Source organism: Talpa occidentalis, unplaced genomic scaffold, assembly GCF_014898055.3.
Source record: "Talpa occidentalis isolate TD23 unplaced genomic scaffold, MPIMG_talOcc4v2.1 talOcc4.12, whole genome shotgun sequence".
NCBI lineage: Eukaryota > Metazoa > Chordata > Mammalia > Eulipotyphla > Talpidae > Talpa > Talpa occidentalis.
This window is the reverse complement of record NW_023601212.1, coordinates 8,180,963-8,190,573: the sequence shown is the minus strand read 5'-3', so window position 1 is coordinate 8,190,573 and position 9,611 is coordinate 8,180,963. Positions and strand designations below refer to the sequence as shown.

Genomic DNA, 9,611 nt, shown 5'->3' with positions numbered 1-9,611 from the left:
GGCACGTAGGCTTCTGGTCTTGCCATGGGATCCAGTAGATGGAAGGCAGGTCAAGCAGTTCGTGGAAAGGGATACCCAAAAGATCCCTCTTCCTAGCTAGGGTTAGTTAAGGCGATCTGATCTGATTCACCAGTTCCACCTCGTAGAGTCTGTTCATTTCTGTACCCTGCTTTCAGTATTAGGAGCCCACCTGGTAGCAATGGCAGAGAAGCAAAGACTGACTTCCAGAGCATGAACCCCAGGCGTGACTGGATCCAAGTATTTGAATTATTCCTAAAGATTCCGTCTTTCTTGGCTGCTCTCTCCAGGTTGCCCTCCTTCTCAGGTAGGTCAATGGGTTCTGCCACCAGTTTCAGGTCCATGCCCATCACACAGTGAGACCATAGTGCTGGGGCCTCCAGTGGGGCTTCTTTTCAGGGCACAGGAGGAGAAGGAGAGGAGCATCCAAGAAGACTTCCCAAGAGCGGTGCCAGCTGAGATAGGCATGGGAGGATGAGCCCCGCACAGGAGTTGCGCTCCTGCAGCCCAGCACCACTCTGCCCACCAGGAAGGAGACACGGTGAGAAGGCCAGTTGGAGGCTGCATGTGAAGCACACGAGATGCCAGGCTGAATGCTTTAGGCTCTCTCCTGCAGTGGGGCGCTCGGGGTGGGGGGTTCTTCTAGAGCAGGGGCAGATCATAGCAACACTTCCACCCCTTGGTAGAGGGGGGATGGTAGCAAGGACAAAAACTGAGGGCAAAAAGGAGGCCAGGGGTTTCGGTGTCCCCACCTGGCACCAGGAAGGTAGCCTGAGGGTCAGAGAATTTCTAGAATTCAGTGAATGTACGGAATCCATTCAACAGGACAGAAATATGGAGAACAAGGAGCCAGGGGAAGTCTGGGAGTCCCACGTGACAGCAAAGCATAAGGGGGAAGAGACGCCCTAGCTCCAGTTGCCACCTTTGGGAACTAGAAGAGCCCTTGAGTCATAGTGAATAAAAATGACCAAGTTTTGGGTGCTCTGGTGACAGGGAGCTCACCCCTTGTGTGACTTTGACGATTAACTCAAATCTACCCTCTTAGAGTCATCTACCTTCTTAGAGTCAGGCCCAGCTCAGTGCTCCATGCCACATCTGGGGGGCTCCCAGCACCCCAGGCCAACCCTTGGTGACGCAGGCACCTAACACTGGCTCCTGAAATCTGTCCTTTTCCAGTCTGCACACCTTTGCTGCTTCTAGTCACCCCTTCTGTGACAGGGCACAAGAACCCCGGGGTTCTTGGGGCATGTAAGTGTTACAGAGACACTATCATCCATCCTCAGGAGAAAGCTGACCCATTTCAACCCGCCTCATCTCTAGCTGCATCACAAAGAAAGTGTCCATGCAAGGGTGTCTTAAGCACTGACTCAAGTCCTTATCGAAGAGAGAGAAGGCAGGCAGGTCCTCATGGGGCCCCCAACCACCAGTCTCTGGGTGAGAATGTAATGATGCCTTTGGGTTTCCGCTGTGGCTATTTTGACACTGTGTTTCTATTTCAGGCAAGGGATAAGATTGGCCATATATGGTTGGCCCCTGGGGCCAAAGCAAAGTCTGTAGCTACAAAGTGGAGGGCCACCCCTGAGACTATCCCATAGCCAGAATCACGGAGCACAGTCCTGCTGAGCAGGAATCCTCCTGGGGCATCCTCCCTGCAAAAGCCACCACTGCTCAAGAGCCCTCACTGCTCAGGATCCACCCCTGCGAGGAAAGATGCCCTCTCCCCTCCCCTTCCTTCCGGCTCCCCTCACCCCAGATAATCCAATGCCCGCTGGCATCCCCTTCAGAACTTTCCACCAGTTTATCCAGGCCCATGTGGCGTGAATGGATGGCACTTTGTGTGGCGTCACATCCTGGTGGTTGCTTTCTGCAGTGGGTGATTTTAGCATCTCACTACAGTTTTCTAGTTTTTGTTGCATGATATTCCATACTGGGATATTCTGTAATTATAACTGGTGCTCTGTTCCCAGAAGTCATGGCTCTAAGGCCTTTAGGGTAATAGAGGATTAAATGCGGGACCCAGGCCGTCTATCCCGGCCCGGTGACCCATCACCTTCCTGAGAAGAGCCATGACCTTCATGGAGAATCGCTGAGGCCAGGCCCAGGGTGCAGCCTTGTCTACTGCCCACCCTCCTACAGAGGTGCCCCTGAGCCTGAGTGGGGCAGCACCTGCCTCTGGGCAGGTGGGTGGGCCTCCGGAGGGGCCCAGGGCCACTCTCCAAGGAAGGCTGCTCCACCTGGAGGCCTCCAGTTCCATGTGATTTCTTTTCTGTTGCCCCAGTTTTCCCTTAGTGCTGAGGATGAGGACAGGACACTGACAGGCTTTGACATTTTTGAGTGCTTTCTGTGCCTGGTGCCAGCAGCTCTGCTGCAGCAGGTAGTGAAACGATACCCGTGCCCCTCCCCGCCGGGGCTCAGGAGGTCATTTCCAGCGTTGGAATCGCAGAGTCAGAAGAGGCTCTGAGACTTGCTTACCTCCGTGAATGAGCGGCTCACTTCTCCCTTCACCCTTGCACCCCAAGTACGCACCCACTCCAGGCTCCAAAGCCTCTGCTTCCCGGGGTGGGCGGGGGTGCGCGCCCCGCGGCGCGCGGCCAAGCAACCAGCGTGGAGCCGGAGAGCGCCGCCAGCCCCCGCCCGGGCCGCGCGGGGTTCGCAGGGGCCGTGGAGGTGGAATCGGGAGGGGCTGCCAGCGGCGCCGCGCGCAGAGCGACCGCAGTGCGGCCGGCGCTAGGACCCGTTGGGGCCTCCCAGGCCTTAGCGCCTCCTGCTCCCCCACCCCAGTCCGCCACCACCCCCCCAAAATGAGGAAACGGAGCAACTTGCTCCAAGTTGTGCAGCCGTGGCCGCCTCGGGGTGCGCAGCCGGTGCGCGGGGGCCCTCCTGGGGGCGGGCGCGGGGCGCGGCCCAGTGGCGTCCCCTGAACAGGTGAGCGCGGCTGACGGGGTAAGGGTAGAGACCGCGGGACACTAGGGGGGCCTCTCGGAGCGGGGGCCGGGCGTGCTCGGGAGGGGCCGGTGTGCGTGCTAGTGTGCGCGTTCCGGGCGCTCGGCGGTACGCGGCTGGGGCGGGGGCTGGTTGGAAGCTATCAGGCGCCGGGTGGGGGGTATTTTTCTGGGTGCGGGTGTGCGGATGTTAGCCCCCCGGCTGTGTGTACCCGCGCGTCCACGTGGAGGAATGTGCTCGGGTGGCCGAGATGCTTGTGCAGGGCCCTGCGTGTTGCTCTGCTTGCCGGGGTGGCCCAGCGTCTAGTGCCCAGGTGTTCAAGTGTGGGTCTGTGTTCAGGGCGACAGGTACACACGTTTCTGGTGGTCCGAGCCTCTGTGTGTGTGTGTGTGTGCGTGTGTGTGTGCTTGCGCGCGCACCTATCTTTAGGTGAATGCATCTTTGCCTCATACTGGCGTGCCTGTGGGTACCTGTGTCCACCTCTGTCCAAGCTCTGTGTGTTTCTGTGTGTGCTCGTGTGTACATGGACCAGCATGCATGTGAGTACACGTGGGGTCGGGGGTTTATGGGAGGTGCATGCTGGAGGGGCTGAGAATGTCCTCCCTCCTCCCCCCCACCCTGCCCAGCCACCTGTGGTGGGGTTGATGGGGAAGGCAGAGGTTGGAAAAGTACCCCTCTTTCCAGTAGCAGTGAGGGACTGTGTGTCGGCCCTGGGTTGGATTGCGGGGATCAGAGAGGCTCAGGGGGCAGCCAGAGGCACCCAGGCCAAAGGTACCACCCAGCTAGGCTGCCTTGACCCCGCCCCTGCCCCACCCTAGGGTCAGAGATAATAGGGAATGACCTTGAATCATTCTTAGTTTCCTCTTTGACCCTGCCTACTTCCCAGAAAAGAGGAACCAGGCTCGATCAGGTGGCACCAAGCTCCCCACTCTCTGTGCAGATTGCTGGTGCCTGAGCCAAGTGCTCACTCCTCAGTCTGTGGCCACTTGCTCTTTGCTAGCCTTGTGCCTCAATTTCTCTTTGGGAGAGATGGCTGGTCGAGGCACTGTGGTTTCCTCACTGGAGTTGCATGGTTGTGACTCTGCTAAAGAACTCTCGAGGGTAAAAAGCACTGCCCCAGCGCCTGGGTCCTCCCTGGATATGCCCTCTGGCTGCCACCTCCACCAGGCCTGGGCTGGGAGGGGCAATAGTGCCCCCACCCCGGGGTCCCAAGCTGGCTCACTCTGGACCCTCAAGCTGGTCTCTGCTCCCTTCCCAGGTGAGCCCTCGCTTCCTTCGTGTCTGGCACCCCACACCCATCTCAGCCAGGATGCCCACGGTGAGTACCCCAGACTGGCATCCCTTTGCCCTTCCTCAGCAAAACTTAGCCACGGGACCTCAGCTGCACCCTCTGGGTGGGGGCGGGGCTGTACTTTCTGACCCACACCCCTTCTGGCCCGTGTCTACCCAGTCTTCTGGATCTCTGGTGTTGCATCCCTTTCCTCCTGACTCTGCCCTGGGCCTTCTGTGATGCGGACCTTCTCGCGCACTCTCTCCCCTCTGGCTGCTTTTCTGCTGCTCTCTCTGCCTGCAACTCAGTGTCTCTCACTTCGCTGTCCCTTTGGCCTGTTCCTTTCCAAATCCATTCCTTGCTTACTCCTGTCTTCTCTTTCCCCTTGAGCCCCTCTTTCTTCCTGCTTCTCCCTCACTTTCCTTTGCCCCTTCCCTCCCCAGAGGCGCTGGGCACCAGGCACCCAGTGCATCACCAAGTGTGAACACACTCGTCCCAAGCCAGGGGAGCTGGCCTTCCGCAAGGGCGACGTGGTCACCATCCTAGAGGCCTGTGAGGTGAGGGGGGCGGGGGACTGGGTGTGCCTGGGGGACAGGGTCCTGCCAGGACATCCCACCCAGCCCTGGCTCCCACCCTGGCAGAGCAAGAGCTGGTACCGCGCCAAGCACCACGACAGCGGGCAGGAGGGGCTGCTGGCTGCTGGGGCACTCAGGGAGCGTGAGGCCCTCTCCGCAGACCCGAAGCTCAGCCTCATGCCGTGAGTTGGGGGCCGAGGGGGGCGGGGCCTGCAGTGGGCTGTGGGAGAGCTGGGCCTCTCCAGCCCAGCCCACCTTCCACTGGCTACAGGTGGTTCCACGGGAAGATCTCCGGCCAGGAAGCGGTGCAGCAGCTGCAGCCACCTGAGGACGGGCTGTTCCTGGTGCGTGAGTCTGCACGGCACCCGGGTGACTACGTGCTGTGCGTGAGCTTCGCCAGCGATGTCATCCACTATCGCGTGCTGCACCGCGAAGGCCACCTCACCATCGACGAGGCTGTCTGCTTCTGCAACCTCATGGATATGGTGGAGGTGGGTTCGACCCCAGGGCCCCATGCTCCCCAGTGCAGATATGGAGGGGACCCAGCCCTTCCCCATCCTGGCAGCCGGACAGGCCTAGGGCCCCCAGGACCACATACTCCCCAACGTGGAAAGGAAGGGGCTGGCTTCAGTGGTTCCAGGTCCCCCAGGTTCTACCTCCAGGGACCCCCCAGAAACCATCAAGTTGACACCAATCCAGAGAAGCTCCCCATCTTCCTGTTTCCTCCTTAGCCTGCATCCTTTCCGGTTCCCATGGAAACCAGTCCAAGGTGTCCCTGGGAACCAACCCTCTCTCCTCCCCCCAGCTTCCTCCCACCCCATCTAGAGACCCCCTGGGAAGAGGTCGGGATGCAGGGGTTCCGTGCACCCTAGGGTGGAGCTCACGGCCACCTCCGCCCCGCCTTACAGCATTACAGCAAGGACAAGGGGGCCATCTGCACCAGGCTCGTGAAACCCAAGAGGAAGCAGGGCACCAAGTCGGCAGAAGAGGAGCTGGCCAAGGGTAGGGATGGGGCCTTTCCCACCTCTTAAGTCCAGACTTGGGGGGCAGGACCCCGGGCCCGGGGATTTAGCCAATACAGATCAGCGAAGCATGTTGCTGCGCCTGGCAGTGCGGGCAGAAGACCTGACTGCCCTGCGGCTGGGCAGAGGGTGCCCGCAGACCCTGACTGGCCCACTGTTGAGTGGGTTCCCACACCTGCTGCCTCTTCTGTGTCCCTGTCGGCCAGCTGGTCACGTGAGCCAGAAACCTGGGCCTGAACCTCAGGCCACTCAGGCCCCCCCGGGCCCTGGCCACCCCTACCCCAGCCTGGCCGCAGGTCCTCCCGTCAAGCGACCTCCTTCCAGCGGGGGGCAGGTTTCCCCCTTTCTCAAATGGCGGCTGTGCCTCATTTCCTCTCCTGCCTCTGCGCACTGTATATTCTTAGATGTTTTTCCACTCCCTGGGTGCTGATATTCAATACGCAGGGCCCAAAGTACATGCCTGCTGCCTTGGCCACCCCTTTTGAACTCGATTATTGTTTTTGTCACATGGGAAATCTGGACACCTTGGGGATGGCGCCCTGGTGCGGGCGGGTCTTACCAGGTGATCACACCTAAGGACTCCTGATTGGAGGGGGGCTTTGAGAAGTGGAGGAGCCCTACAGAACCTACTAGAGGAGAGAGGAGGGGGGATCACGGAGTTCTTGAGAGAGGGCGTTCTGGGAGGCCCGGAGCACAGATGATTTAGAGCACGGAAGATTCCAGAGGCCTTACCATGTTTCCTACATATTTTGCTCGGTGTGTGTCCCTGGATGACTGGAGACAAAACTAAAGTTGAAGACCCACTGTGTATTTGGAGAGACGGTCTCCAGGGAGCAGACTGACACGCAGCCCTGAAGGTTTGCTGCGCTGCCCCTGGGCCCCACAGGCCTTTCTTGGAGGCAGAGGTCTTCTCCCTCTGCAGATGCCTGGTCACTCAGGTCAACCCAGGCAGGCGCTGTAGCTTTTGACACCATGCCCCCCGGTACCAGAAATGGCCTGTGTCAGACTCGTCTTTGGGCCACTGCCGGAACCACAGCCACCTGAATGCAAGCACGCTGCTGGGCGCTGTGGGAAACACCACCAGTCTCTTGCCAGGTGGAGCCCCTGATGGGAGGGGTTGGGGGAGCCATTCCGCTCTGATTGGGTCCTCGCCCCACAGCCGGCTGGTTACTGAACCTGCAGCATTTGACACTGGGATCGCAGATTGGAGAGGGGGAGTTTGGAGGTGAGTGGGTGTGTGCGGTAGGGGCCAAAGGGAGGTGGAAGGTGTGTTGAGGTTGGAGACATAGAGATGAATTCACACGCATGTTGAAGACCCACTTGCTGTGCTGTGACTCCTTCAAGCCTGTTTCCCTGTGAAAGGGCTTAAGTGCAGTAGTCGTGAGAAGTGAATTAGCTCAGGCAGACACCCAGCGAGTGAGCCGGATTCCGCCACACCCGCCTCCTTCACATGCTGGTCCCGCTGTTTTCATGCCATTCCCTGAGGCGGCGGGTTCTCATGAGTATGGGAGTAGAAGTAGTTCCGGCTTTGTGGGCTAAACAGTCTGTCACATCTCATAGGCTGCCATTGCAGCAGGAAGCAGCCCCAGACCACAGGTAAATGAAGGGGCGTGGCCATGTGCCAATAAAACTTTATGGACACTGAATTTGAATTGCATGCAATTTTCACGTGGTACAAAATGTACTTCTTTTGTTATTCTTTCGACCATTTAAAAATATAAGCACCATTCTGAGCTCATGGGCCTTGTGGAAACCCCCATGTGAACGTATTGGGTGTCGGCCAGAGTTTGAGGACCCCTGGCTTACTGATTCTCTTTAATCAGGGGGCTGGAGCTTGTAGGGGTTAGAGTTTCTGGGGCTGGGGAACCGCAGGTGTGTGGGCCTAACTGGGGGTTGGTGTGAGTGGGTTCAGACCCTGTGTCTGGTCTCTGATCACCATCCCCAACTCCACCTGCTCCCAGCCGTCCTGCAGGGCGAGTACCTGGGGCAGAAGGTGGCTGTAAAGAACATTAAGTGCGACGTGACTGCCCAGGCCTTCCTGGACGAGACTGCTGTTATGACGTGAGTCCCCGAACGGGGATAGGGCATCCTGGGGTCGGGGTCCAGGCGTGCCCTCACCCCACCCCTGCCTACCCCCAGGAAGATGCAGCATAAGAACCTGGTGCGTCTCCTGGGTGTGATCCTGCACCAGGGTCTGTACATTGTCATGGAGCACGTGAGCAAGGTGGGGGTGGGGCCCAGTATGGGGCAGGGCCTGGAGGGGGAGGTTTGGGTGGGGTTAAAGGGGCTGAGGAGCCTTGAGTCCCCATTCTCTTCCCATGACTGCTCCCCACAGGGCAACCTGGTGAACTTTCTACGCACTCGGGGCCGTGCCCTCGTGAACACCCCCCAGCTTCTACAGTTTTCCTTGTGAGTGGGGCTCTTGGGGGGTGGTGGGAGGGGGGCTTTCCAAGCTGAAGGGAAAACCGAGGCACAGAGCAGGGCGGAGCCTGGCCTTGGGAGTTGGCCTGAGATCTGGTTCCCGCCCTCTCCCTAGGCACGTGGCCGAGGGCATGGAGTACCTGGAGAGTAAAAAGCTCGTGCACAGAGACCTGGCCGCCCGCAACATCCTCGTCTCTGAGGACCTGGTGGCCAAGGTCAGCGACTTCGGCCTGGCCAAAGCCGAGCGGAAGGGGCTGGACTCCAGCCGGCTGCCAGTTAAGTGGACAGCGCCTGAGGCTCTCAAACATGGGGTGAGCCCTTCTGCCCTACCGGGGCCCTTGGAGTCCCACCCCTGCTGTGTGACCCAGGGGCACATCTCTTGGCCTGTCAATCTCCAAAGGAAATGGCTCTGCCCGTAATTGTTCCTCTTAACCCCCGTCTAGCTTCTTCCTGGGTAGCCCTGTCTGGACCTTGGTTTCCCCATTTTTGAAACAGACTTTGGCTCATTACTGAGGGAGAGAAAGGGGGACTTTCTCCCTGCACTGAGTCTGGGATCCACTTGGTTTGGGGGGATTCAGGGAGTGGAGTCTCTCGGGAGGAGACCAGAGATTGTAGGTCAACCCACTGGGACTTTCTGGAGGAAGGAGGGGCTAAAACAAAAGCCCTCACCCTGATCTTGGGCCTGACAGAAATTCTCCAGTAAGTCCGATGTCTGGAGTTTCGGGGTGCTGCTATGGGAAGTCTTCTCATATGGCCGGGCTCCATACCCCAAGATGGTGAGTGGGGTCCTGGGGAGAGGTGCTGGGTCCCCTGTGTGTCTGGAGGCCGTGACCCTGACCCCACGCCACTGTGCCCTCTGCCCACAGTCACTGAAGGAGGTGTCAGAGGCCGTGGAGAAGGGGTACCGCATGGAGCCTCCTGAGGGTTGCCCAGGCCCCATCCACACCCTCATGAGCAGCTGCTGGGAGGCTGAACCTGCCCGCCGGCCACCCTTCCGCAAACTGGCTGAGAAGCTAGCCCGGGAACTTCGAAGTGCGGGTGCCTCAGCCTCTGTTGGGGGGCAGGATGCTGATGGCTCCATCTCACCCCGAAGCCAGGAGCCCTGACCCTGCCCAGTGGGGCCCAGTGCCCCAGAGGACCAAAATAATGGGGGGCGCAGGGTGGGGCCGTGGGCCAGGCCTGAGAAGGGTCAGGGCCAGCAAGTGTCCACCTGGCTCACGGTGCAGAGGCAGGCCCTCAGGGAGCTCCGGGCAGCCCACAGACCCAGGAGGAATCGGGCTAACACTTGGATAAAGATTGGTTTCAAGGACTGTGGGTGTCTGAGTCTCTCTGCAACCCTCAGCGTCCTCTCACTCCATGGGG

General features: G+C 59.5%; 1 protein-coding gene across 4 annotated transcripts; it reads left to right on the top strand.

Moving 5' to 3' along the window:
* Nucleotides 1-503: 503 nt before the first annotated feature.
* MATK (megakaryocyte-associated tyrosine kinase) lies at nt 504-9,559 on the top strand. 4 transcript variants are annotated; one of them, XM_037505073.2, is made up of 13 exons: nt 504-559; nt 4,220-4,279; nt 4,675-4,788; nt 4,873-4,988; nt 5,078-5,297; nt 5,715-5,808; nt 6,988-7,053; nt 7,790-7,889; nt 7,968-8,052; nt 8,164-8,237; nt 8,365-8,560; nt 8,939-9,025; nt 9,116-9,559. In XM_037505073.2, the coding sequence occupies exons 2-13, from the start codon at nt 4,271-4,273 to the stop codon at nt 9,353-9,355; spliced, it is 1,401 nt and encodes a 466-aa protein (XP_037360970.1). In that variant the 5' UTR covers nt 504-559; nt 4,220-4,270; the 3' UTR covers nt 9,356-9,559. The 4 variants fall into 4 exon arrangements, with proteins under 4 accessions (XP_037360970.1, XP_037360971.1, XP_037360969.1 ...); XM_037505074.2 differs by lacking the exon at nt 504-559 and adding an exon at nt 2,498-2,536; XM_037505072.2 differs by lacking the exon at nt 504-559 and adding an exon at nt 2,828-2,943.
* Nucleotides 9,560-9,611: the final 52 nt, after the last annotated feature.

Excerpts from the sequence above, each read along its gene's own strand:
- MATK (XM_037505071.2), top strand. The coding sequence starts at position 3,991 with ATGGCTGGTCGAGGCACTGTGGTTTCCTCACTGGAGTTGCATGGTTGT. Across the intron at positions 4,280-4,674 it reads TCTCAGCCAGGATGCCCACG|AGGCGCTGGGCACCAGGCAC; the intron begins GTGAGTACCCCA and ends TTCCCTCCCCAG. Across the intron at positions 4,789-4,872 it reads CCATCCTAGAGGCCTGTGAG|AGCAAGAGCTGGTACCGCGC; the intron begins GTGAGGGGGGCG and ends CCACCCTGGCAG.